Source organism: Saimiri boliviensis, chromosome 12 (assembly GCF_048565385.1).
Source record: "Saimiri boliviensis isolate mSaiBol1 chromosome 12, mSaiBol1.pri, whole genome shotgun sequence".
NCBI classification, from domain to species: domain Eukaryota; kingdom Metazoa; phylum Chordata; class Mammalia; order Primates; family Cebidae; genus Saimiri; species Saimiri boliviensis.
This window is the reverse complement of record NC_133460.1, coordinates 16,096,820-16,124,644: the sequence shown is the minus strand read 5'-3', so window position 1 is coordinate 16,124,644 and position 27,825 is coordinate 16,096,820. Positions and strand designations below refer to the sequence as shown.

General features: G+C 43.6%; 1 protein-coding gene across 2 annotated transcripts in view; it reads left to right on the top strand.

Moving 5' to 3' along the window:
* The window catches only part of PRKCB (protein kinase C beta), a 386,658-nt gene that overhangs the window by 302,287 nt on the left and 56,546 nt on the right, over nucleotides 1-27,825 (top strand). For both annotated transcript variants that reach the window (XM_003930205.3, XM_003930203.3), the window contains exon 10: nucleotides 18,202-18,375. In XM_003930205.3, coding sequence (XP_003930254.1) covers nucleotides 18,202-18,375 — 174 coding nt within the window. The remainder of the gene's footprint in view (nucleotides 1-18,201; nucleotides 18,376-27,825) is intronic.

Below are 27,825 nucleotides of genomic sequence, written 5' to 3'. Positions count from 1 at the left end.
AGTGGCATGATCTTAGCTCACTGGAGCCTCGAAGTCCTGGGCTCAAGTGATCTTCCTGCCTCAGCCTCCCTACTGGCTGGGACTACAAGTGCATGCCATCATGGCTGGCTCATTTTTGTCTTTTCTAGAGATGGGATCTCATTATGTGGCCCACACTGATCTCAAACTTCCAGCCACCAACAATCCTCTTGCCTCAGCCTCCCAAAGCACTGGGATTACAAGTGTGAGCCACCTCACCAGGCCCTGTGTTTTCTTTAAAATGTTGCCTGATTCTTTGGGAAAAATATCACAAGGATAAATCAAGTCCTCTTTTAGAAGGACCAAATAGAGCCATTAACATGGAAACTCTGTCTCAGGTGATCATTCATGGCCACTGGTCCAATTATTATGCTATCATGGTACCTGCCATTCTCTACTTATCCACCTCGACATTATCTCTATGTGTCATTTCAGAAATTTACAGTCCTGGTGAAATGAATCCATGGTTACTAACAGCATAACCCAGAATCTGTTCTGTAATACAACAAACGTAATAGCAGACATGTGCAGATTGTAATCATCCAACACCCATGATAAATATTTTGGACATACAGATGTGGATGGTACCTGTGATCATTCATGCCGTAGTTGTTTCAAACCCCTACTCCCACCCTGCGGCTTCACATTATGTACTGACCTCATTAAACACCACTCAGAGATAGACAATATTTTTGGAGCACTGGGAACTCATCTGAGTGTTTTATATGCATTTGCTCATTTAATCTTCATAATGGGTCTTACGAGGTGGGTGCTGTTATTACCTCCATTTTTAAATTTCTAGATAAAGAGACAGAGTCTCTATTTTGCAGATGAGGGAATGGAAGGAAGCTCAGCGAGGTAAGAAACTTGCAGTCCTGAAGTGGTGGAGGCAGGTTCAAACCAGGGAATCTGGCTGCAGAATGTGTTGCTACTCAGCTCCACAGTCTCCTCTGCACCCAGTGCCCCCTGCTCCTGCTGTGCTGACACCTCTTCTCTATTAGCAGTGGTCTGTGACTCCAACAGCAAAGGGGGCTGTGCTTACCAGGCAGATCAGATTATAGATAAACAAGCTTTCTTCCTGCCACCTAACTGTTGACATGAATGACAGGCCCTTAAGGATTTCATTTCTTTCATTGTCTTTCCATAGAAGCCATCGATTACTGGTTGGTTTCCAGCAACCATCTAAAACACAGTCACATTAAATCTGCTTTTATTTTAACTATCTAATTTGGTCAGATACAACATACGATTTAAAGAAATTTGACTAAGCCATACATGTCACCAATGTTTATTTTATTTATGTATTTTTTTATGTGTTTCTGTTCTTTTGTGAGTGTGAATGGTGAGAACACTTACAATCTCCTCCCTTAGCATATTTCAAGTATATAACACAGTATTATTAACTGAATTACCATGCCATACCTTTTAAATTGCTGGTACTTATTTATCTTGTAACCAAAGTTTGTACCCTTTAATCAACATCTCCCCATTTTCTCTACTCCCAGCCCCTAGCAACCACCATTCTGCTCTGTTTCTTTGACTATTTTAGATTTCACATATGTGAGATCATAGCAGTATTTGTCTTTTTTTTTTTTTTTCCTTTGAGATGGAGTCTCACTCTGTCTCCCAGGCTGGAGTGCAATCTCGGCTCACTGCAACTTCCACCTCCTGGGTTCAAGCAGTTCTCCTACTTCAGCCCCCCAGATAGCTGAGATTACAGGTGCCCACCACCACGCCTGGCTAATTTTTGTATTTTTAGTAGAGACGGGGTTTCACCATATTGGCCAGGCTGGTCTCAAACTCCCAACCTTGATTCACCTGCCTCAGCCTCCCGAAGTGCTGGGATTACAGGAGTGAGCCACTGCGCCTGACCCCGGTATTTGTCTTTCAGTGTCTGGCTTATTTTACTTAGGATAAAGTGCTTCAAGTTTATGAATGTTTATTTTAGCTCAAAAGAACCCTTTAGTTACTGGAATTGATAAATTTCAATTCTATTGGTAAAAATCTATTCTATTGATACCAACAATTAGACTTGACACAGCCCAGAGTGCTGAAATAGTTTTCCCTCATTTCTTATTGCAACCCAATTAGACATTTCTTACTCGACCCAACCACACACCCTCATTTAAACACAGGGGCCAGGCATTTCAGGTTTCACTTTCCTTGTTCTCCTCCTCCCCCTTTCCAGCAGTCACTGTGAGTCATCCCTTCTTGGGGTGTGGTGACATTTACTTAACAATAGCAAGTCCACAGAGGCCAGAGATGACTGGGCTAAATGTACCTTCATTCTAAACTTCATTTCACACTTCCCGTGGCTCTCTCCACTAGTGGGCAAAAATTCTACTTGATTAAATTTAAGGTGTGACATGGCATCATTTTAAAAGGTTTAAATCTTAATGCAACCTGCCAATCTGACCTCCGAAATGAAAAATTAGCTTATCTATCATACAGATCCATGCTTTTATCATCTATAAAGAGATTTTTAAATACAGAAAACCTTACGTAATAAATCAAGAAATAGCCAAATTGTATCATCTGCGTTCATCTACGTGCCAGACGTCTCTGCTCCTCTTTTCATCTGACCAGCATGAAGACCGTATCTAAGAAGTAGTTCAGTCCTACCTAGATCCACACTAATTCCCAAGCGTCTTCTCCCCATTATATCACTTTCCAATTTTTCCTGAGGTATGTCTTCACTTGGCAAAGCCTACCCAGTTGCCTTCTCCTAAACAGACTGCTAGAAGCCTGAAATCATTTTTAGACTGCTGGCTTCCTTGTTACTGCTAGAGGCAAGTGCATCTGATTCCTTCAAACCACATTACTTCACATCAGACTGATGTGGCCACTGTCAAATGTAACATTCAAACATGTTTGTGTGGACATCTAGGTTTGGAACTTTTCATCAAAAGTCTGACGCCTAAGAATACGTTTTGGAAAATCAAAATTGGAGCCTTCAAGGAAAACCGAAATGTGATAGGACATCTTCATTTCTGGTCAAATTGGAAGTTTGGGAGAACCTCAAACAACCATGGTGAATACAGCGTACTGAGTTCTTGTAACCACCCAGGGGGATCTTCTTGCCCGCTCCTCAGATACAGCTAATTTCTCAAGAGGGGAATAGCAGTAGGGAAAGAGTTTTACACACATAGACTCAAATCAGCCTCCATGAATATTTGGAGACTAGAATCTTTAGGGAGAGGAGGTGACTAGGGATGGGTGCTGCTGATTGGTTGGGGATGCGTTCATAGGGGTGTGGAAAATGGTCCTTGTGCTCTGATTCCATTTCTGGGTGGGGCCACAGGACCGGTTTATGGGTTCAGTAGGGGCACTCCAGTAGTCAGAAAGGCAAAAGCCTGAAGAGACATCTCAAAAGGCCAATCTTCAGTTCTACAAGAGTGATGTTATCTGTGGGAGTCACTGGAAAAGCTGCGAATCTTGTGACTTCTGGGATCATGGCTGGGAACATGTCTGCACCTTAGCAGAATTCAGGCTCCTTTCATCCTCCTAACTTGGTGGTCTTTCATTCGTTTCAGGGAAGGGCTGTTATCATTTAAAATATACACTAAATTTCTCCGAAAGTTAGCTTGGCCCAAGTCCAGAAATGACTAAGGGCAGTTCAGAGATCAAAAGCAAGATGGGCATTCTTAGATTAGATCTCTTCCACTGTCATAATTTACTGTTATAATTTTTGCAAAGGCGGTTTCATTCTTTGCTGTATGTTAAGCTGTTAACATGCCTTATATCACGGACTCATCACTATGACCTTATGAACTCTTCTTAATGAAGTCTTGTCTATATTTTATCCCAATATCCAACTTGCTGTGAGACCTCCTGTTTGTTTGTTTTTTTGAGACAGAGTCGCCCTCTGTAGCTCAGGCTGGAGTGCAGTGGTGTGATCTCAGGTCACTGCAACCTCCGCCTCCCAGGTTCAAGCAATTCTCCTGCCTCAGCCTCCCAAGCAGCTGGGACTACAAGCCTGGATAATTTTCATATTTTTAGTAGAGACGAGGTTTCACCATGTTGGCCAGGTTGGTCTTAAACTCCTTGCCTCAAGTGATCCACCTTCCTCAGCCTCCCAAAGTGCTGGGATTATAGGCGTGAGCCACTGTGCCCGGCCAAGACCTCCTGTTTGAATGGCTTTCCCATCCATTCCAGGCCTCTGGTATCAAGGGTGAGGTAGCTTAAGCCCTTCAGTGCGTAATTCCTGGCCCAGTCACAAGGAGGGCTTTGGCAAATCTGCATGCTAGAAAACATGAGTCTGGAAGGGTCTGGAAACCAGAGTACACAGTTTGTTCTCCCTTGAGATTTGTTTTGGCGAGGGGGCTCCCTTGAGGTTTTAGAAGTTGCCAGATGGTTTGCTGGTTCTGTAGGGAAATCCTATCTGCCACAGAGCATGTGGATAACTGAGGGAGGATCCTGGAGGTCCAGTACCACCTCTAAGCACAGGCAGTATGACCTTGCCTTTCATTCTGGGCTTTGTGTAAGGATCTCCCAGGACATAGATTTCATAGAGATATTGGTCTGTTGCTCCAATTCACTTTCTGTCTTTCTCTTTCTTGCATATGGAGAATGTGGGAAAGAATTCCCTATATACACCCACAGAAGGAGTAAGAACATCCTTCTTGCCCTCCGTAATCATGCCTTCGCATTAATAATAACGGCTTGTAGTGTGTTGGGCACTGAGCTTAACCTGCATTATGTCACTTGATCTCACAACAACCTTATGAGGGAGATACTATCATTACTCCCCTTTTATGGATGGGGGAACTCAGACTCAGAGAGGTTGAGTAACTTGGCCAAAAACACACAGCGAAGTGTGTGATACAGTCAGGATTTGAACTCGTGATTCCAAAGTCTGAACTTGTACCTTCTATGACTTTGTAATACTAATTAGATATAAGCTTCCAGATCACCAGACTCTGTCAGTGCCAATCTCTTTCTCACATGGCAGAGATAGTCAGGATACCTACCATGTGTAAAGATGTGGATGCGGACACTAACCTCCATTTAGTTAGCTCGGGTGCACCAAGCTGCACCCAGGTTTCTCTTGAAATCCTGCTTCTGAGTGTGTGAGTGCCTCTGGAAGAGCAGGTGGATGGCGTTTGCTCAGCCTTCTAGTCCCTGACCACCCTGATGGCCTCTAGCCCACTTTCCTCTCTGTCCTCCCCCAGTGAAGGCCAGGCCTGGCACAGGCAGCCTCCCAATATTTAGAAGATTCTGATTTAATTGGTCTGGACTGTGGCCCAAGCATCGGCTTCTAAAAACCCCACAGGGAATTCTAATGTGCAGCAGAGAGAAACAGCAGCTCCATGCAGCAGGCAAGACATGTGCACGGAAGGGCTGGGGGAAGGGAGGAGATCATATTTGCCTTAAAACTCAGAGTCAAGCTCATCCGACCTACCCTCTGCAGGTCTTCAGAGAGACGGGGAAGAACCCATGCAGAAGGTAGCCCCAGAGAGCAAGGGGATCCTCAAAGAGATGGGATATGAAGATAGAGGAAGTGTACACTCCTTGCAACAGATCAGGACCCTGATCCTGTACCTAGCTTTGTCCACAAGCTTCCTTCCTTGTGCTGGGCATGGGAGAGGGAGCCAGGGGTTGTGTGGTCCCCAGGAGGCCTATGGTATAAACAGATGTGCTGTAACTTGCTTGTCTGACCCTCCCCAGGTTGACCTCAGCTTACCACACCTTACTGCTGCTCTTCTCCTAATTTAGCGTGTGGGGGCCTAGGAGCCCTAAAGGTCTCTTTCTCTATTTGAGATGCACCATCTGAATTCATCAAGTGAGAATCTTTTCCCAATCACTGTTTGTTACTCAAGCTTGCAGACTCTGACAGTGCTAGATGTTTTGATCTTTGCTCCCTTGCCTCCTCCTCCTCCTTTTCTGATTCTGTGGTAGGGATGTTATTAAGAACACCATCCGCTCTAGCACGGCCTGTTCAAACATCCATGCAAAACATTTCTTTTAGACCTGAGTTCTACGGAAAGCGTATTTTTCTCCTCAAAAACCGATTTTCATTATAGAAAATATGAATTTTGTTATGTTTTATGTATCTCTGATTGCTTTGGTTTCCAGGAAGCAGAAAGAGAAAGTAGGAGAGAGAGAGAAAGAAGAAAAGAGGGAGAGAAAAGAAAGAAGAGAGAGAATGAAGGAGAGAGGGAGACAGTGAAGGGACAGAGAGAATATATATCTATAAAATATATATGCGTACATATACACATACATATGTATTTACTATATTCTCCCTTTTTTTTTTCTTTTTGAGACGGAGTCTTACTCTTGTTGCCCAGGCTGGAGTATAATGGCATGATCTCTTGGCTCACTGCAACCTCCCCCTCCCGGGTTCAAGCGATCCTCTTGCCTCAGCCTCCAGTGGAGCTGGGATTACAGGCATGTGCCAGCATGCCTGGCTAATTCCTTTGTATTTTTAGTAGAGACAGGGTTTCACCATATTGGCCAGGCTGGTCTCAAACTCCTGACCTCAAGTGATTTGTCTGCCTCAGCCTCCCAAAGTGTTGGGATTACATGCATGAGCCAGCATGCTTGGCCACTATATTCATTTTAAACCACCTATGTTGAGGTATAATTTGCAGAAGAGTCACTTGTTTGTGTCAGGTATTCATGAATGATCTCTCAAATTCTTTGTGAAATATGAGTTGGATGGAGCTGTATATAAATTAAACAATGCTGACACCCAAGGAACTGAAGATCTTTTGTGATCTTGATGTAGGAGATTTTTATTTTATTTCATTTTAGTTTACTTTAAGTTCTGGGTACATGTGCAGATCTTGCAGGATTGTTACATAAATATATGCATGCCATGGTGGTTTGCTGCCTCCATCTCCATCACCTACATTAGGTATTTCTCCTAATGTTATCCCTTCCTAATCTCCCTACCCCCTGCTAGCCCTCCCCTAGTCCCCCACCCCTGCAACAGACCCCAGTGTGTGATGTTCTTCTCCCTGTATCCTTGTGTTTGCATTGTTCAGCACCCACTTATGAGTGAGAACATGTGGTGTTTGGTTTTCTGTTCTTGTGTCAGTTTGCTGAGAATGATGGTTTCCAGATTCATCCATGTCTTTGCAAAGGACATGAACTCATCCTTTTTTATGGTTGCATAGTATTCCATGGTGTATATGTGCCACATTTTCTTTATCCAGTCTATCATTGATGGGCATTTGGGTTGGTTCCAAGTCTTTGCTATTGTAAACAGTGCCGCAATGAACATACATGTGCATGTGTCTTTATAACAGAACAATTTATAATCCTTTGGGTATATACCCAGTAATGGGATTGCTGGGTCAAATGGTATTTCTATTTCTAGATCCTTGAGGAATCGCCACACTGTCTTCCACAATGGTTGAAGTAGTTTACACTCCCACCAACAGTGTAAAAATGTTCCTATTTCTCCACATCCTTTCTAGCAACTGTTGTCTCCAGATTTTTTAATGATCACTATTCTAACTGGTATGAAATGGCATCTCAATGTGGTTTTGATTTGCTTTTCTCTAATGACAAGTGATGATAAACATTTTTTATATGTTTGTTGGCCGCATAAATGTCTTCTTTTGAAAACTATCTGTTCGTATCCTTCGTCCACTTTTTGAGGGTTTTTTTCTTGTAAATTTGTTTAAGTTCTTTGTAGATTCTGGGTATTAGCCCTTTGTCAGATTGATAGATTGCAAAATTTTTCTCCCATTCTGTAGATTGCCTGTTCACTCTGATGATTGTTTCTTTTGCTGTGCAGAAGCTCTTAAGTGTAATTAGAATCCATTTGTCTACTCTGGCTTTTGTTGCCATTGCTTTTGGTGTTTTAGTCATAAGTCCTTGCCTATGTCTGTGTCCTGAATGGTATTGCCTAGGTTTTCTTCTAGGGTTTTTATGGTGTTAGGTATTATGTTTAAATCTTTCATCCATCTGGAGTTAATTTTTATATAAGGTGTAAGGAAGGGGTTCAGTTTCAGCTTTCTGCATATGGCTAGCCAGTTTTCCCAACACCATTTATTAAACATGGAATCCTTGTTCCATTGCTTGTTTTTGTCTAGTTTGTCAAAGATCAGATGGTTGTAGATGTGTGGCATTGCTTCTGAGGCCTTTGTTCTGTTCCATTGGTCTATATCTCTGTTTTGGTACCAGTACCATGCTATTTTGATTACTGTAGCCTTGTAGTATAGTTGAAGTCAGGTCGAATGATACCTCCAGCTTTGTTCTTTTTGCTTAGGATTGTCTTGGCTATATAGGCTCTTTTTTGGTTCCATATTAAGTTTAAGATGTTTTTTTCCAGTTCCGTGAAGAAGGTCAATGGTAGCTTGATGGGGATAGCATTGAATCTATAAATTACTTTGGGCAATGTGGCCATTTTCACCACATTGATTCTTCCTAACCATGAGCATGGAATGTTTTTCCATCTGTTTGTGTCCTCTCTTGTTTCCTTGATCAGTGGTTTGTAATTCTCCTTGAAGAGGTCCTTCTCATCCTTTGTTAGTTGTATTCTTAGGTATTTTATTTTCTTTGCAGTGGTTTTTAAAGCAACTTCTACTCATGAAATCCTTTCATTCGTTGATTCAACAGATATGAATTAAGTGTCTACTGTGTGCTAGATGTTAGGGAAATGACAGTGGACAACTCAAACAAAATGCCTGCCCTCATGGAGCTTCCACTCTTGTGAGGGAGAAAAATAGATAGATATTAATATAATGCCCTTGTGGTAAGTGCTGTCAAGAAAAACAAAGGAGGGGAAGGGGATGGAAAATGACAATGGAGGCTGCGAGTTTAGAGAAGGTGGTAGGGAGGGCATTGGTGACAGGGCCATGTTGAAGTGTGTTCTTGAACAAGGTGAGAGAACAAACTGTTGAGTGTCCCTAGGGGCAGAATCATGCAGGCAGGAAGAGCAGAAGGCAGGAATCTTGAGAGGTGAGATTGAGTCCCAAGTGTGGTAGGAGGACAGAGGAAAGCCTTAGGAAGTTGGAGTGACATGAACAGACTCGAGTTTCTAAGGCATTGTTCAGGTGTATAGAGAATAGGATGGACCAGGTGTGGTGGCTCATGCCTGTAATCCAGCACTCTGGGAGGCCAAGGTGGGAGGATCTCCTAAGGCCAGGAGTTCCAGACCAGCTGGGGCAACAGAGTGACATCAAATGTCTACCAAACAAGAAAGAAAGAAAACAGAATGTTTACAAGAGTAAGAAGAGTAGAAGCAGAAAATGGGATAGGAGACAATTGCAGGAAATCAGGCTAAGGAACACTGTGGCTCAGATCAACAAGGAGAGTGAACTTAGTATATGCTTTGAATGTAGAGCTGACAAATCTTGTGATTGCACTGGATGAGAGATACAAGAGAGAGGAGCTGAGGGTGATTGGATTTGGCTTTGGACTTGTGGCAAGTGCCTGTTGAAGTTCAGTCGTTGGGAAGCAAGGTCTTGGGTCCCTTGCTGTCTCTGCCCTTGCACACTAGTGCGGCCATTTGCACAGCTCCCTCAAGACAAAGCTCCCTGGCCTGTTGAAAACCAGAGGTTGGTACTTTGTACAAAGCCCACCAACAGCCCCTTTGTTGTTTGCTGGAAAGATGATGTGGACCATCACCACTGTAGTGGGTGGAATTGTGCCCTTGTAAACAACGTATGTTCAATTTCTAATGAAGGTGGCCTCATTTGGATGTAAGGTCTTTGCGGACGTAAGCAAGTTAAGATGAGGTCACTCTGGATTAGGGTGGGCCCGAATCAACGGCTGGTGTCCTCATAAGAAGAGGGACGTTTGGATACAGACAGGACACGCTGGGAAGAATGCCACAGGAAGACAGAGGCAGAGATTAGAGATATGTATTTGCAAGCCAGGGAGTGCCAAGGGTAGCTGGCAGCCACCGGGACCTAGCAGGGAGGCATGGATGGAACAGATCCTCCCTCAGTGTCTTTAGAAGGAACCAACCCTGCCCACACCTTGATCTGGGACTTCTGGCCTCCAGACTCTGAAATAATAAATTCCTGTTGTGTGAATTCACTCAGGTTTTAGTTCTTCCTTATGGTCACCCTAGGAAACTAACAGAACCACCAGGTATCAAGTATTTATCATTTGCCACACACAGTGCTAAGTTAAAGTGTGCACTCAGATACTTTATGCCCTAAAACTCCCTCAGCACCACCAAAAGCAAAGTATTGCTGGCATCTCCGTTTTATAAGATGAGGAAATTGAGGCTCAGAAAAAAGTGAATTTCTCAGGATTGTACAGCTAGTATGTGGTGAAACTTGGACACGCACCAAGCTTTCTAACACTAAAAACCCATGCCCTAACCATTATGCAATGCTACACCACAGTCAGGGGCCAAGATTCCAGGCACATTTTTGCCATTGGAATTCACCAGTAAAGTTCATCACCACAAACTTTCCAGCCAGGAATCCCTGGGCTGCTCTCCTTCCTTTTATTTGCTGTCATCAGAGTTCTGCTATTTATCACATCTCTCCCAGAAGATTCTTGGGGAACAGATGTGGCTTGGAATTTGATAAGAACATCACTTCAACACATCCTTTCAGTCTGTTTGGAATCCTCACCCTGGAGAGAGAGGGACAGCTGAGCAAACAGCCCACACCCTCTATGTTGGTATTAAACTTTCTGGAAGTTCCAGAAACTGCTTGAGACAACTAATAAGAGAACATTTCCATTTAAAGGAACATTTTAGAATGTGGGCATCACCAAGGCCAGGGCAATGGCCACTTTTCTGCTTTTTTCCTCTCCCATGGCCAAATTTCACAGCATATGTGGAGGCAGAAAGATCTGCCCAGCCACTTGATGGAAGCAAGGCCATGTTTGTTCTGTTTATTGGGCACGTCACCAGTGCCTAGCATCATGCCTAGAATGAAATTCCCAATAGAGCTTGTAGACCCGATGGAAGAACTGGAATCGTGACTGCAGCGTGAATGCACACCAAGCTCATCTTGCCAAGCAAATGTTAGTGGTTGTATAAGAAATAGAAAAAGGAAATAACTGTTCTGTCTGTGGCCATGGGCAAGGTGGATAGGAAAAGAGGAAGAGGACCAGGTTCTAGGACTGAATTTAAAACATTCCAGCAATAATTTTCTCACCACTGAACACTTGGCACTTAGGGCTTAATGATGGGGTGTGTTTGAGGGCATGGATTTAAGGGACAGGTGACTGTGTGTCACTTCCTGGTGGAAGATGGATGAGTCACCTAGCTTTCCTAAGCCCTCCCTTCTTCATCTGTAAAATGGGGATAGCAGCAGTTTCCACCCTACATATTTTCTGTGGGAATTAAATAAGATAATGCATATTGAAAGCAATCAGTGGGCATGGTTATTGTTATCAAGTCCAAACTGGTCCCAACATTGCCTTTTTCTGTCCTTGGCACAAACAGTTGGCCTTTGAATATCACAAATTATTTGTTCAGCCACCCTACTTGGTGGCTGGATCTCTCTGATTCTATCGGAGACAATTTGTTTGCTACATCTCAGAGAGATGGGAGTCAGCATCTGCAATTTGATTTCTGAAGCTCAAGTGCTCATGTCCTTACAGGAATTGTAGGCCAAGTTGGTAGACCCAGAGAGTTTAATCCTAAGGAAGCACTGCTCTCTTCCCTTTGGCTGAAATATGCCTTCCGCATCTCTGCCTTGCTAGTCCTGTTGATATTTCACGTGTCAGCTTCACCATCACTTCCCCAAGAGCATCTTTTGCTTACCCACTCAGCAAGGTTAAGTCTTCGATTTAAACACTCAAAGAGCAAGGTGTACTTTTTTTTCGGGGGTCTTATTATGATTGATGTTAGATAATTTGTGCAGGAGTGTAAGCTTCATGAGGGCAGGAACCTTGTCGTTCTGCATCACCAGTGCCTATCTCCAGTGTCTGACACATCCTAGATGCTTAATTAATGTTGACTGAATGAATTGTCTAGCATTCCAGGTGCTGGATTAGACTAGGAAAGTGGATGCATTGGGAAGGCACAATGAATTCCATCAGTGTTGCCCCTCTCAATCGAAGCTTTAAACAATATTATTGTTATTATTATTTATTGAAAAGAGCATGCATACACAAACCCAAGGTGGCAGGGACCACAGCTGACCAAGCTGGACTGAATCAATGCACACAGGGACTTTGATAAATCTGTTCTAGTTATCTATTGCTTGATAGCAAATTATCCCAAAACATAGAGGCTTAAAACAACAGCCATCTCTTATTATCTGTTATGGTTTCTGTGGGCCAGGAGATTGGGAATGCTTACTGGTTGGTTGTGGTTTGAGGTTTTTCATGCAATGGCTGGAGCATCTGGGGTTGCCTGGGCATTAAGCTTCTCATGCAGTCCCAGGGTCTCTTTGTGGGGTTTTGTTCCCTGGTCTAGCATAGTGGTCTTGGGGTCCAAAGGAAAGAAAATTACAGAAACTATAGCCTCAGAAGTCATGCAGGGTCTCTTGACTACATTCTGTTTGTTAAGGCAGTCACAATGCTTGCCTGGGTTCAAGGGAGAAGGCATAGACTCTGGCTCTGATTGGAAGAGTGTCAAATATTTGTAAACATGTTTTAAAACCTCCATAAAGTATCACGTGCTGTTGAGACAGCTCTCAAAATGTAACTCCAAGAGAGGACGGAGAGATTTCTATTGAAAGGGAAAGCTTGAATAGAATATTAAGAAGAAAAAGAAAGTTTTCTTCTCACCCTATTAATGACTGCTGAGAAAGTGATAGGAAAATAAGGACAGAAAGATTCTGTCAGCTTTACCTATTGGCATCTCCTAGCTACCTTATTAAATGAGTTGATTTTGGTAATATCTGGAGATTCCAATCAAGATAGGAGGAATATGTTTATTGAAATGCAGACTCACAGGTCACAGCCCAGAGCTCCTGAAGGAGAGGGAATACTTGGAGTATATATTGCAAGCAAAGACCCCCCTAGTGATGCTGATATAGGCAGGAGGCCCGGTCTTTTATAAAGAGTGGAATTTGCCTTGTTTTAGGTCACATACTGACCTGATGCTATTTGGCTTCATGTATTTTAATTATTATTAAGAATTTTAATTATTATTAAGAATTTTATCTATGTAATAGTTTTGTCTTAGGGATCTCTAAGATACATAAATCCATTAAAGTAATATAAATAAAAATAACTTTATTAGAGGGATATGAAGGTTTCTATCAGAAAACATCTAAGCCTTATGAGAGACTAGAAACTGAAAGCAAGGCCTCTCCTTGTTTTATACCTTCTTTTTTTCTCCTCAGACATCTGTTTTATTCTTCTTTGCCTACACAGTGGTAGAAAAGGACCACGCTAGGCTGGGTGTGGTGGCTCACACCTGTAATCCCAGCACTTTGGGAGGCCAAGGCGGGCGGATCACTAAAGGTCCTGAGTTTGAGACCAGCTTGGGCAACATGGTGAAACCCCATCTCTACTAAAAATGCAAAAATTAACCAGGTGTGGTGGCGGGTGCCTATAATCCCAGCTATTTGGGAGGCTGAGGCAGGAGAATTGCTTGAACTTGGCAGGAGGCTGTAATGAGCTAAGATCCTGCCACTGCACTCCAGCGTGGGCAACAGAGTGATATTCTGTCTCAAAAACAAAAACAAACAACAACAACAACAAAAAACGAAAGGGACCACTCTAGGAAGACCTGCGTATTCTCTGTTGAGGGACCCAGGACTGACTCCTTGGAGTACCCTAATTCAAATTCTTAGGAGAGGGAATCCAATTGGCTTGGTTCAGGGTGGGGAACTTACCTCTGGTCCAATCAGCTGTGTCCAGCTGTGGCTACTACCCAATCAGAAGGTTCTTCTAATAACAAAGAGTTGGAAGAAGTAAAAGGCATGCTTCATTTCCAAATTAAACTGCAGTCATTTTTGATCATGTGGTTACTCTTATTTTCCCTGATCCTTCTTGAAACATTAGTTCTAAAACAAGTGTCAGCAAACTATTGGAGCCTGGGCTACTGCTTATTTTTGTAAATAAAGTTTTATTAGACCACAGCCACACCCATTCACCTGATCCAGATCGTCCTGTAAAGCCTATAATATTTCCTGTTTGGTCCTTTATAGAGAAAGTTTGCTGACTGCTCCTCTGGAATTCAGTTCACTTCTATTTCTAAATTTTTGTTGTGCTTTATGCATATGGGTTCTATTTTCCTTTAATCAGTAAAGGGAATGTTGTTTAGGGCAGGACAAGGCACTGGGAATCTTCACGTATCCCTGTTTATTGATTTTTAAAACTATCTGTACAAATGCAGTAGTATTTCCTAAGATGTGGAGCACATAGCATTGCTGATTTGCAAGATTTCAGTTGCTACTTGAGATTGTTTTAGGTGCTATGTAGTTGTGCTATTAAATAAAATTAAATCACATTATGATAAGGTTATTCTCTGTGTCTTCTTTTACTCTTTCTAATTACTTGAACAAGAAAATCTCATTTGATGGCAATATGCTCTCTAACAACTTTCTAATATAATTTTTTCCTTTAACAAGGAGAAGATGCAGCGCCTGACTCAGAACCTTCAGCAGCCAGCAGTACATAGCTAGAATTTACTGGCACTGCTGTGCTTTTATTTATTTTTATGCTTATCTTCCATTTATGACTTGTGATACTGGCTTGCCATTAATAGTGGTGATATAAAGTTTCCTTTTCAAATTTAGTTAAGTTGAAATGTGACTAGATTTTTAAAATGCTAAGCAAATGACAGTTTAGGTGGCAGGAAGAAATGTGAAAAAAGGGATATGAATGATTGAAGTGTGGAAAAGCCTGCGCTACAGTAACTGACATAGCTACAAAGCAGCCCTGGTGCCCAGAGGAGGGAGTGTCAGGTTTGATCTAAGTGGATCCTCAAGATTAGAGGAGGAGTAACATCCCAGTGGAATCTCAGATTTTCAAAGCAACACAAGAGCATGGAAGGACGTCATAGACAGTGGGAGTCGAATGTTTAAAGTGGAAAAAAAACAGGATGTAGTCATAGAATTGTTTGGCTCTCAAGAGCCATTGAAGAGCTTTTAGCATTCAAGTGGTATGGTCAGAGCTGCAGTTTTAGAACAACCATTATCTGAAGCAAGTTAATCTCTCTGAACCTCAGTGTGTTCATCTATAAAATGGGGATAATTGACACAGATGCAGGATGTCCACCCCTGTTCCTGGTGCAGGGGGAAATTCCCAGCCATTCTGCCCTTCCAAGCAGAAGGCTAAGTTATCCTATCATGACTGCATCTGCACCGAAGGTATCTAGGGCCCCTCCTTCTCTACTTTTGGTTGGGGAAGTGGGAGGTAGTTGCTGATATTCAGGATGGTTGGATGGTGACTTGACCAGTGGTGATGGGTCAGGGTGGGTGTATTAGTCTGTTTTCATGCTGCTGATAAAGATACACCTGAGACTGGGTAATTCATGATAAAAGAGATTTAATGAACTCACAGTTCCACATGGCTGGGGAGGCCTCACAATCATGGTGGAAGGCAAAAGGCGTGTCTTACATGGCAGGAGACGAGAGAGAAAGGGAGCCAAGTGAAAGGGGAAAACCCTTATCAAATGATCCGATCTCGTGAGACTTATTCACTACCATGAGAACAGTCTGGAGAAAACCGCTCCCACCATTCACTTGTCTCCCACCCTGTCCCTCCCACAACAAGTGGGAATTATGGGAGCTACAATTCAAGATGAGATTTGGGTGTAGACACAGCCAAACCATGTCAGAGGGTGTCCACAGTCAAGGATAGCTCAGCACCAAGCCCTTCCTCCCCGCCTCTGGAGTTTTGCAGCTGAAAAGTCTTCTTCCTTCCACCTCCGATCCCTCTGCTCACTTGTCTTCCAGCTAAGTCATCTCCCTGCTTCCTCCCTGCACTTGTTCCAGTCCCAGCTGTCTCTGGAATCCAAGAGCAGGAAGCCTCTGCTGCACGTCTTAGGAAAGTGGCTCCCTTGAGTCATTGTTTCTGTGTTAGTAAGGATTGAGGAAGGAAAATACAGCCGTTGGGTACCAGGGAGAGAACAGAGATAGGCAGGAAATAAGCTGAAGATGCCCATCGTAGCACTCTGAGACCTGCCTTGCCATGCACATAAGCAGACATGTCTGCAGGAGCCACTCAGACTGGCAGCTCTTCTTTTTTTTGAGACAGAGTCTCACTCTGTCACCTAGGCTGGAGTGCAGTGGCGTGATTTCAGCTCACTGTAACCCCCGCCTCCTAGGTTCAAGCAATTATCCTGCCTCAGCCTCCCAAGTAGCTGGGACTACAGGCACATGCCACCATGGCTGGCTAATTTTGTATTTTTAGTAGAGACAGGGAGTCACCATATTGGCCAGGCTAGTCTGGAACTCCTGACCTCATGATCCACCTGCCTCAGCCTCCCAAAAGTGCTGGGATTACAGGCGTGAGCCATCGCACCTGGCCAGGTTTTCTTTTTTATTGTGGTGCTATGGAACAAAGAGGTTAATAAGAGTCCTCTTGCTGTGGCAGTGCGTGTCAGGGACCCTCTTCCTAAGGTGTCCCAAATCCCTGGATCTGCCTGGCCTTTGCTGCTCTGGCTGTGATGAGAGAGAAGATGGTGAGGACAGGAGAGGAACGCTGTGAGCTGACAAGCTCAGCCCGGAAGCTTCCGTGAATGGATGCATGATCTGGAAGCTTTTGTGCATGAGTTTAGCCAGATCTTTTGATGCTGGAATAAGAGCTGAATGGAGTGCACAGAGCTGCCTTCCTGCTGCTAAGCTTGTTCTGTGTGTCATCCCTTCTAGCCTTATGTCTCTGTTGCATCCTCTGGTCCTCCAGCTGAGTTGGGCGTAGCATCTAATTTCATCAACTGCCTAAACTCTGGCCCTAATTGGTCCCCCTACCCTCTTGAGTCTTGATTTTCTGCGATATGGGATTCACAGTGGCACCTACCTCCTAGGATCTTACGCAATACAAATGAATAACAATAAGTGAAAACCTGGAGTTGTTTGGTCCGTAGAAAAGTGCCCAGAAATGTAGTGATGATTAACATTGTTGCCTGCAAAATATCTGATGCAGTGCCTGCAGTGAATACTTCAATCTGATTGTTTCTTCCTCCAGGAAGCCTTCCTAGAAGCCCTTGCACCAGGTTAAGACTCTTTATAATGTGGTTCTGCCTTATGCTTCCTACAAGGCTTCTTGAGAGAACCTGTTGGTCATTGTTCTCTCTGGCATAATCACAACCAAAGAATGTTCCCCCTGGTTGAAGGAGTAGGAGAGGGGGTGACATGCAGAAAATACTGACGTGTCTGTGAACCACACTGGTTAACTGGCCCTGAATATGACCACAGCACAACTCGAAGAAGAAAGCCCTAAGACAACAGGAGAGGCTGTTAAAATATTACATTAATCATCTCTGTAATTAATTTGCAAAATCTTTCTTCCTCTCTGGAGTTAAGGGTCAGAGAACATGCCTGTTTGTTTATTGCTGTATCCCCAGTGCTTAGCAGGTTCTTAGTGAACATTAAATACTTGAATTTATAAAGGAACAAGTGCCCTAATTTCAGTTATATCAGTCATTCCCTCATTCCCTCATTCAACAAACATGTATTGAACATGTACTATGAGCCGGGAGCTGTTGCAGGCTCTTGGGTTACACCAGTAAACCAAACCACCAAAGATACCTGCCCTCACAGGACTTACCTTCTAGCCAGGCATTGATGCATTGACTGTTACCCCAGAGGGACCAAAATACAATCATCCCTCCTGGAAACATCCTCTCTTGACTGAGTCTAGCTATTCAAAGTGTGAAGTCAGGGCTGGATGCAGAAGCTCACGCCTGTCATCTTAGCATTTTGGAAAGCTGAGGCAGGTGGATTGCTTGAGGCCAGGATACCAGCCTGGGCAACATAGTGAGACCTTGCCTCTACAAAAAATAAAAAATAATTGTCCGGGCCTGGTGGCACTTACCTCCAGCCCTATCTACTCGGGAGGCTGAGGCAGGAGGATTGCTGAGCCCAGGAGTTGGAGTCTGCCGTGAGCTATGATCATGCTACTATCCTGTAGGCTGCATTGAGTCGTGATCATGCTACTGCAATCTGGGCTGGGCAGCAGAGAAAAACCCTATATCTGAAATATAAAATTGTGAGGTCAATGGAAAACACTATCTGTTGTTTCAGAGTCAACAGAGGGCACCTATGCAAAGCTAAGAGTGGCCATGAATGAACACCAGTTGCTCATAACTAGCCCCCAGCCTCCTTCCAACTGCTTTGACACACTTGCTCTCTTTCCCAGGTCATGCTCTCAGAGCGAAAAGGCACAGATGAGCTCTATGCTGTGAAGATCCTGAAGAAGGACGTCGTAATCCAAGATGATGACGTGGAGTGCACCATGGTGGAGAAGCGGGTGCTGGCCCTGCCCGGGAAGCCACCCTTCCTGACCCAGCTCCACTCCTGCTTCCAGACTATGGTAACTTGTCCCAAGGCCCTGGGTATTCCACCTGCAGGGTTTCACCAGGCTTTGGCCAAAGCTATCCCAGCAGTGCCTACCACAGAGATACCTGCACCCTTCCCATTCTAGACACAGAAAGATGTGAGGCCCAGGGAGGTCAGCTGAGAGTTCTGAGGTTGCTACTGAGAAGCACTGTCCCCTGAGGCAGATGCTGTCTCAACTCAGATAAAGGAACTCAGGCAATTGGTTTTATAATCAACAGAGCAGGGCCTTTCTCTGACAGCAAGGGGTAAATTGGGGACAGGAGCTGGGTGAAAAGGTTCACAGCTTGTGGCTCTAGATGGTTTCATTCAGCCCTCCAGCCCTTTGGATAAATGCATGAATACATCTCTGCAGGTTGCCTGAGATCTTTGCATGGGCCTCCTTGGAGGGAGGTTGTTGCCTCAGAATACGGCCTTTGGGGACTCTCAGGGAAGGTACATAGTGTCCTGGGAAGGAGCTAGCGAGCTCAGAGCCGTGGCTGCCATGGTGAGAAGGGAGCATTGTCCATTTTCTGCTCTCGACTTGTGATTTCAACTCTATCTGCAAGGGCAAGAGTCCCTGCTTTAAGTAACCTCTTACCTTTTCCCTGTTCAAATTAGACCTTGGCTTCCATACCCAAGAACGGAGAGGCTGGAGCCCAAATGCAAAGAGGTACAAAGTTAATTGATGCCTTCTGGGCTTCTCAGGGCCAATGACCTGGTGACTTATGATGTTTTGGGGACTTTTCAAGATTAATTTTGACTCTATCCAGTTCTCAACTTACTGAGTAGAGTGACTGATTTTAGAACCCAACCCGTATATGAGATGGGATGCTATTGTATTTTGCATCTAATTTGATGTCTTTAGTGATTTCCCTCTCTCTTTAATGCTTTTATCTGTTCTTGTATCTGCAGCCCAAGATATGTATTGCGTATCTTGGGCTATGTGACCTGTAGCATTTTCACAGTCTGGGTTTCACTGAGTGTACAGTCTTGGGGCACCTCAACATGCTTCCTCTGTCTTCTGTATTTCCTGCATTTGAAAGCTGATTCTGGAGGCTTGGTCAGACTCAGCTAGGATCTCTTTGGCAAGACCACAGATGGCATGTTTTTTCATCTGAAGGCATATAATGACTGGTTGTCTCAGTGATGTTGGCAGCGATGGATGCTTGGTGCCTAGATCTGTTAATTCATTAGAGATTGTAAAATGGTGATATCCTATCATTTATTTTTCATCTACTAGTGGGAATGCTTTTATTAAGAAGGGCCTCCCTTCAACTATTACTTGGTTCCCTGGTGGTATAATTCATGTGAAAAAGGCAGGATAAATGCTTGATTCTTTCCCTTTAGTTAATAGTTCTCAAGATAATAAACTGGTTCACTATTGTGCTCTAAGGGTGGCAAAAGTTGGCTTTTTTTTTTTTTTTTTAAGATGAGTTCTGGCTCTGTCTCCCTAACTAGAGTGCAGTAGCATGATCCTGGCTCACTGAAGCCTCGCTCTCCCATGCTCAAGTGAACCTCCCACCTCAACCTCCCTAGTAGCTGGGACTACAGGCACATACCACCACACCCAGCTAATTTTTGTACTTTTAGTAGAGACTGGGTTTCACTGTGTTGCCCAGGCTGGTCTTGAACTCCTGGACTCAAGTGATTCACCTGTTTCGGCCTCCCAAAGTGCTGGGATTACACGCATGAATCACCATGCCCTGCCAAAGTTGGCTTTTAAAATAAAATGTTTTGAGTAGAAGAAGAGAAACAATAGAAAGAAAAATATTAAGTGAATGATAATTTGCATCACGCAGTGGACACTTGGCAAAGACCAGGAAGCGGGTACACATAACTTTACTATTTGAAATCTCTAGTCTTGTCTCTGTCATGGCTTGAAAACCTTTCGGCCTTAAATGGGAGATTTAAGTCCTCAAGGTTTTCAAGTGGTGATAGAGACAAAGCTGGGATTTTAAACCTCCAAGCTCCCCAACTTCCCTATCTTCTCCCTTTCCCATTGGTTGTCCCCAGATGGATTCATTGACATCACCAGGCAAAGACAGACTCTGCCCAGTAAATCAACTAAGAAAGGGACCTTTCTTAGGTTAAGTCTTTATTAGCAGTGTGAGAATGGACTAATGCACATGGGAATGAAGGCCCCCATGTTGGAAATCAATGTGGAATCTCCCCATCCGGCAAGGCCAAGGATGGAACAGATTGCTTTCTTACTTGCTGAGGGTCAGATGAAGTCATTAACCTATCTCTAGGGACTGTATCAATTGAAAGAAAACCGTGCTCGGGGAGACGTACTTACTGCAAGCAAGAGACCCTGGATGCCATGTGCAGCCGGCTGAGGGAAGAGCAGATCCCCTTCCATCTCACCTGCACTCTGCGCATATGCTCATTGAGTGAAATGCTCCAATTTAAATTATTTTTTCTCACTTTTTTTTGGGCTAAGCACATATATTTTAATGTTGCATAAATTAAATTTATTTTCAAAGACTTATAATAATGCCTACTATATGTGAGGCACAAGGCAAACAATTTTAAGTCTTATGACAACTTAGATAGGTCCTGCCATCATTCCAAATGTGTAGACCAGGGGACTGAGGTCACATAGCTAGTATATTTCAGGGCCAGGATTTGAACCCAGGTAGTCTGGCTTTAAGGGACTTTGCATTTAACTGCTATGCTCTGAGATCTTTTTTTAAAAAAATAAGATGTATATGTGTATGTATTTAGAGACAAGGTCTGGCTCTGTGGCCCAGGCTTTGGTTGCTTGAACACAATAGTACAGTCATAGCTCACTGTAGCCTTGGACTCCTGGGCTCAAGAGATCCTCCTGCCTCAGCCTCCCTAGTAGCTAGGACTACAAGCATGCACCACCATGCCCAGTTAATTTTAAAAAATATTTTGTAGAGACAGGGTCTTGCTATGTTACCCAGGCTGGTCTTAAACTCCTAGACTCAAGCAATCCTCCCACTACGGCCTCCCAAAGTGCTGGGATTACAAGTATGAGCCACCATGCCCAGCCTGAGGTCTTTTGAGTGTAGATAACCCAAAGGCCACTCCACACAATACCCCTGAATTGGAATCTCCCCCTGCTGGCCTATCTCCAGGCTCCACCAGGAGCCTGTGCTCTAATCTAGCCATGGTGACCTCTCACCTGTTCGGTGAAACTACACTACCTCCACCTCTTAGCTTCCGTATCTCTGCATGAAATTTGGCGTTCCATCTGAGCCTCTACCACACATGGTTCTTCAACAGTGTCGTTTCATTCCAGCCTCACAAAAATCTTGCAATGAAAGGGATTACCTACGGTCCCATTTTGCAGGTGAAAGGATTAAGGGTCAGGGCTGCATGGTAGTTCTCCTTGACACAGCACTGGGTCACTGGCCCATTGAGCTCAGAGCCCAGCCATTTGTTAGTACATCATGTTGAGTTGCCACCAAAATGGCCTTAACCATGATGATACAAACAAGAACAAAAAGCAGCAGCTAGCAGTAATAGGCTGGGCACTATACTCAGCATTCCAGCTGTATTATCTCATTTTATCCTCCTGACACGCCTATTGAATAGGTACTATTACCAATTTTAATCTACAGATAAGAATACTGACATTCAGAGAGGTCAAGTAACTCATGCACTGTCACACAGCTGCCAAGTAGTGGAGGTAAGATTTGCTCTGCAAGACTCCAGAACCCCAAACCTGGAAGCCTTTGCTAACCTACCTGTGCCTTAACTTCACATTCCTGGTTTTTGGTTTATAGAATATTTTCAGTTCACAGCCAGGTGCAGTGGCTCACACCTGTAATCCCAGCGCTTTGGGAGGCCTAGGCAAGTGGATTGCTTGAATCCAGGAGGTCAAGACCAGCCTGGGCAACATGGCAAAATCCTGTCTCCACAAAAAATTAGCTGGGAATGGTGCCCATACCTGTAGTCCCAGCTACCTGGGAGGCTGAGGTGGGAGGATCAACTGAGCCTAGGAGGTGGAGGCTGCAGTGCAGTGTGATTGAGTCACTGCACTCCAGCCTGAGCAACAAAGAGAGACCCTGTCTCTAAAAAAAAAAAAAAAATTAAATTTTTTCACTTTTACAATCACATCTAATCTTCACAGAAACACTATAAGTATTATGGTCCACATTTCTACTCAATGGAAACTGACCCCCAGACAGATGAAATTGCCCGAGTTCCACAATTGGTAAGTGGAAGCCCCAGGACTTGAGCTCAGGTTTTCTAATAGCCCTTTGGGTGTTTTTTTTTCTACTATGGAATAGTCACCCTGCCTATCCTACAGGGATATTCCAAGGATTAGATAGGATTTTATCCATGGGAGCGATTATTAAAAATTAGGGAGCACTGCGTATACCTGAGGCAAACTATTGTTACCATAGCTAAAGTGAGCAGGAAGGTGACACCTCTTTCTGGGGATGTCCTTGAAAATGGTCATCTGGCTCCCACTCATTTTCTAGCATTGTGTGGGCTGGATCTGCAGAGCAGGGCTTCAGAGGAGGCAGTGGAGCTGGAATAGGCGGTATTCCTAAAAGGGCGTTACTGCCTATATACAGAGGGTGCTAAAGCTTATTGATTATTTCAATGAAGATGTATTCATTGAAATAATCATATCAGGCCCCAGTGTATCACCGTGATGGTGTATGAAACAAATCAAGTCCCTGTTCCCTTGGAATTTACATTCTCTTGGGGGAGACTGATAATAAACTATAATATCGACACAAAGTAAAGAGGAGGGAGATGGATGGATTGGGGCAGAGAGATGCTGTTTTTGATAGGATCATCAAGAAAGGTCTATCTGATAAGGATGGCAATTTGAGCAGAGACTAGGGCAAGCAAGGAATCGGGGCATGTGGATCTCTCGGGGCAGAGTGCTCCAGACAGCAGCAAGAGTGAGTGTGAATGCCCGTGGCGTGAGCATGCGCCGTGTGTTTGAGGAACAGCGAGGCCGGTGTCGCCCTGGTGGACTGTCATTTTGTATTTTGTGATCTAGAATTCTTTTTGAATCAGCTACCTTTAAAAAAAGAGAGAAATGCAATGTAACATGCTGTAAATGTGATGTTTTTCTTGCTAGAGACTTAGAATTTTGAAGATAAAAGATTCTTAATAGAATTTCTTAAAAAATCTCAAAAGTGATCAAAATACTGTATAAAAGTGAAAGAGACCATCAGCAATGTACAAAACCATTTTTTTAAAAATCCATTTTAAAATGATGCAAATTTGATTTTTAAAAACTTATTTTAAAAAGCAAAGTTACATCAGAAATATTCTTATATTGGAATAAAAATATCTTTCAAACATATGCACAGTATGATGTTAACAGAAAATGTAGGATATTAAATCCTATTTAAGATATTATTTTAAATGTGTTGAAATGGAATATTCACATGGAAAAGAATCAGAAGGGGGGTAAACAAATAAAAATATTGATTTGGTTTAGGGAGGGGTCTGTGGGTAAGTGCCTTCTTTTTGAACTTACATTATTTCTGAAGTAGCTATAATATAGCCGTTTAGGTTTTTTTTTTTTTTTAAATGTACCACAAGATGGCAAAGCTAATACCCAAATAGATGCAAAAGCTCCCAGAAGGGGGTTGAGTTTTCAGACATTTGCTCATTAGATGGTTTAGGCAAATTGTCCCAGGAGTACAAAGGGATAATAAGCCTGTACTCCACAATCAGGTGAGTCTGGGTCTGTGATTACTGGCTAGATGACCTCTAGGAAGTCACTTAACAGCACTGAATATGGGTTTCATCATCTTTAAAGTGGACATAATCAGGGAGGATTAAAAGAGATGGTGAATAAAGTAGAATAAACATGAAATGGAGGTTGCCGGCATTATTGGAGCTGGGCTGGAGGTGCACCTTGCTGCATAGCCACAAAAGAATTATGTTTCTTCCAGTCCTTTTGCAGTTTTTCTCAGGGACAATTGTCAGCCCGGCACATTCATGCAATTTCCCAACTGCCAGTGGGCACAGGCAGTTAAGTTTCTTTAGCAAAACATCTATTTTAACTGTTTTCTTTTCAATTGAACATATGCACCTCTTTTTTTTTTTTAAATAGAATTAGATTTTATGAGTCATTGAAGGACAGAAGTTACTTCCTCCCCAAATTTGCTGCCATGGCCCAGCAATAACTCAGTTGCAAGGCATGCTGGGAGGAACGTCAATTCAGAATGCAAGAGAGGACAGGGAGGGGGAGGGATGATTCCCACTTCAAGAATGGACCCCTGATGGCCCAAGAGTGAGCCCCAAGAATGTCCAAGGGGTCCTGGTAACTCAGGCTCAGCTCTGGGCTGGAAGCACTACCCAAGGCTATGGCTGGACTTACGGGCATGGCTGCAGGTGGCTCTGGCTGTTGTCTTGGTCAGCAGTGATCAAGTTGTAAGAAACAGAACATCCCTTCCCCTGTCCCCCCACCAAACTAGCTCCAAAAATAAATAAATAAGACCAGAGAGAATTTATTTATTTTGAGACAGGATCTTCGTCTGTCACCCAGGCTGGAGTGCAGTGGTATGATCACGGCTTACTGCAGCCTCAACCTCCTGGGCTCAAGCAATCCTCCTGCCTTGACCTTCTGAGTAGCTGGGTCCACAGGCATGCAACCACCATGCCCGACTAATTTTTTAAATTTTTTGTAGAGGTGGGGTTGAGACCTATGTTGCCCAGGCTGGTCTCAAACTCCTAGGCTCAAGCAGTCCCCCTATCTCAGCCTCCCAAAGTGTTGGGATGATAGGCATGAGCCACCACACCTGGCCTGGAGAGGACTGTTGATGAGAAATTAGTTAATGGGTATAATGTACCTTATTCAGGTGATGGATATCCTAAAGGCCTTGGCTTGACCACTATGCAATCTATGCAGGTAACAAAAAAAAAAAAAAAAAAAAAAAAAAAAGGCGGGGGGTAGTTTATTAGAAAGAAACCACCCAAAGACAAAGGTGTACCTGGGCCTCATGAGGAACTAGAATCTGTAATCCTAAAGCAGTCTAGAATAGATTTCTTGATTTCTTTGTCCCTGCTTTCTTTGTTTCTCCCTGCTCCAGGTAAACATGACTTTGTTAGCCCCTTGCAGTTTGCCTATCTGGCAAATAGCCTGCATTGCCAATCATACTCATAGGAAAGAGATCTGGTTGGTTCAGCTTGGGTCAGGTGTTTATTCCTGGCCAAATCGGCCGGCAATTGGCTACTAGTAACTCACTAGGAACCTTTTAAAAGGGATTGTATTTACAGGGAGGGAATAATTGGCGCTCATACCAGGTGGGAGGTGCCATCTTGAGTCCAAGGAGACTAACTGGATTGAAACAGGACATAGTTGTAGTCTAGTAGTACAGTCATGGCATCAGTGCCTCCCGGGAGAGGAAACTGGTGAGAGCTTGGCAGGTGTCAGGGCTTTAGCCAACTAAAGTCATCCAAGGGTCTTGAGTGCAAAGAATGAATCAGAAACGCAGCCCAGACAAATAGAGCTGGGGCAGGTAGGAATAGACACAGCTTTGTTCTCTTTGTTTTCTTGATGATGACCTTTGCATATTCATTCAATAATCAAAGGTCTGTGGAATTCCAAGGAAGAAGAGAAGTAGTTCTAGCCCTTGAAAACTTTGGTCTCTGTGTTAAAGGACAGGCTTAAAAGGCTGAAGAATAAAATAAAAAGCTAGAGAAGGATCAGTTGCTTATTCTGACAGTAATCACAAGGCTATGAAATACAGAGGAAGGAAAAGTTGTGTGCGGTGAACACATCACCTTGACTGCACACTCACTTGGGTAAGGCTTTTTGAGTTTGCATAGGCTTGACTTGCGTCATCTGATAGATCTTGGCAACACCCCTATGAAGAACAAGAGGAGTTTATTAGCTGTCATTATCCTCTTTTGGGAAGGAAGCGACTCTAAGTAACTGATCCAGGGTGTCAGAGCAAGTATCCAGTATAACTGGGACTTGAACCCAGGACTAGCGGATGCCAGAAACAGGGCTCTTAACCACAGCACTACACAGCCTCTCTGGAGAGAAACAGATGGTTCTGGGCAGTAAAGAGATTGGCTTACGGACAGAATGAATCCACAGACCAGCTTGGAAAATCATTAAGATCATTAAATAGACAAATTCTTGCTGCAACTCCCCTTGGAGCGTGGTGCATAGAGCTGCCCACGTGGTCGGTTTTCTGTGTTCGTGGTATCTGATTAAAAGTGGCAGGTGTCCCCCTGGCAGTCACACAGGCATTATGTTACACTCCACTTTCAGCTGTCTTAGGGAAAGATTGTCTCTTTGAATTCCCTTGCTTCCTCTGGAGACCTCCGGGTGAACTCTGTATATCCCACCTCGTCATTGTTTTAAATCAGACTGTCCTCATACTCATGTTCCAAATTTGGGAAAGTCTAGCCAACCATTTTGTATAATGTAGTGACAGATAGACATTTAGTTATATTTATTTACTGATTATGAGAGATTAAGGAGAAAGGGAATTTTAAATTACCTGAAGGCATTTGAAGCTTAGTGGGCAGCAGTAATAGCGTAATGAAGAATCAGAACGACAATGACAATTTTGAAGAAGCCCTTTAAAGTCAAGCAGACTAGCCAGTTTGAAGAGAAAGATGGTGAGTTTGCCTTTCTGAGCTTTTAATTGGAGTTGACGGTGGAACACCCACGTAGAAACGTCCTGTAGCCAGCTGGAGCTGACTGGAGCTCAGGAGAGAGAGAGAGGATAGAAATATAAGTCAAGACTTATCAGCCCAGAGAGATGAGAGTTGAAATTCTGAGCTGTGACAAGTTCTTCTTGGAAAATTGAGTAAGTAGGAGAGCTGGACTTCGAGTCGATACGCAAGAAATACTTTTTTTAATTTTTATTCATTAGAGTCCAACAAATAAGCCCTAATCAAAACCCACTGCGTGTGGTGATAAGGAAGGTTTTGCAATAATTTCATAGGAAGAATGGGGAACAAAGCCAAACTTCGGGGTGCTGTGGAGAGGAATGATATGTAAGAATTGGAGGCAGTGTGTGAGGTCCGTTTAGTTAGCTGAAACCCCCATAGTTCACTCTCTATGCCTCTTATGCAATTTTTAAAAGAGATACTATTTTATTTATTTATTTACTTTTTTTTGAAATAGGGTCTCACTCTGTCACCCAGGCTGGAGTGCAACAGTGCGATCACAGCTCACTGCAGCCTTGACCTCCTGGGCAAAAGCCATCCTCCCACCTTAGCCTCCTGAATAGCTAGGACTACATGCCTGGCTAAGTTTTTATTTTTTGTAGAGCCAGGGTCTTGCCATGTTGCCCAGGGTTGTCTGGAACTTCTGGGCTCAGGCAGTCTTTCCACATCAGCCTCCCAAAGTACTGGGATTACAGGCATGAGCCCCTGTGCCTGACTACATTCTATTTTAGATTACGGTTTGAATTAGTTGCATATTTGTTTGAACCAAGATTCTGAATATCCTGAGGGCAAGCCTGAACCTTGTTCATCTTTT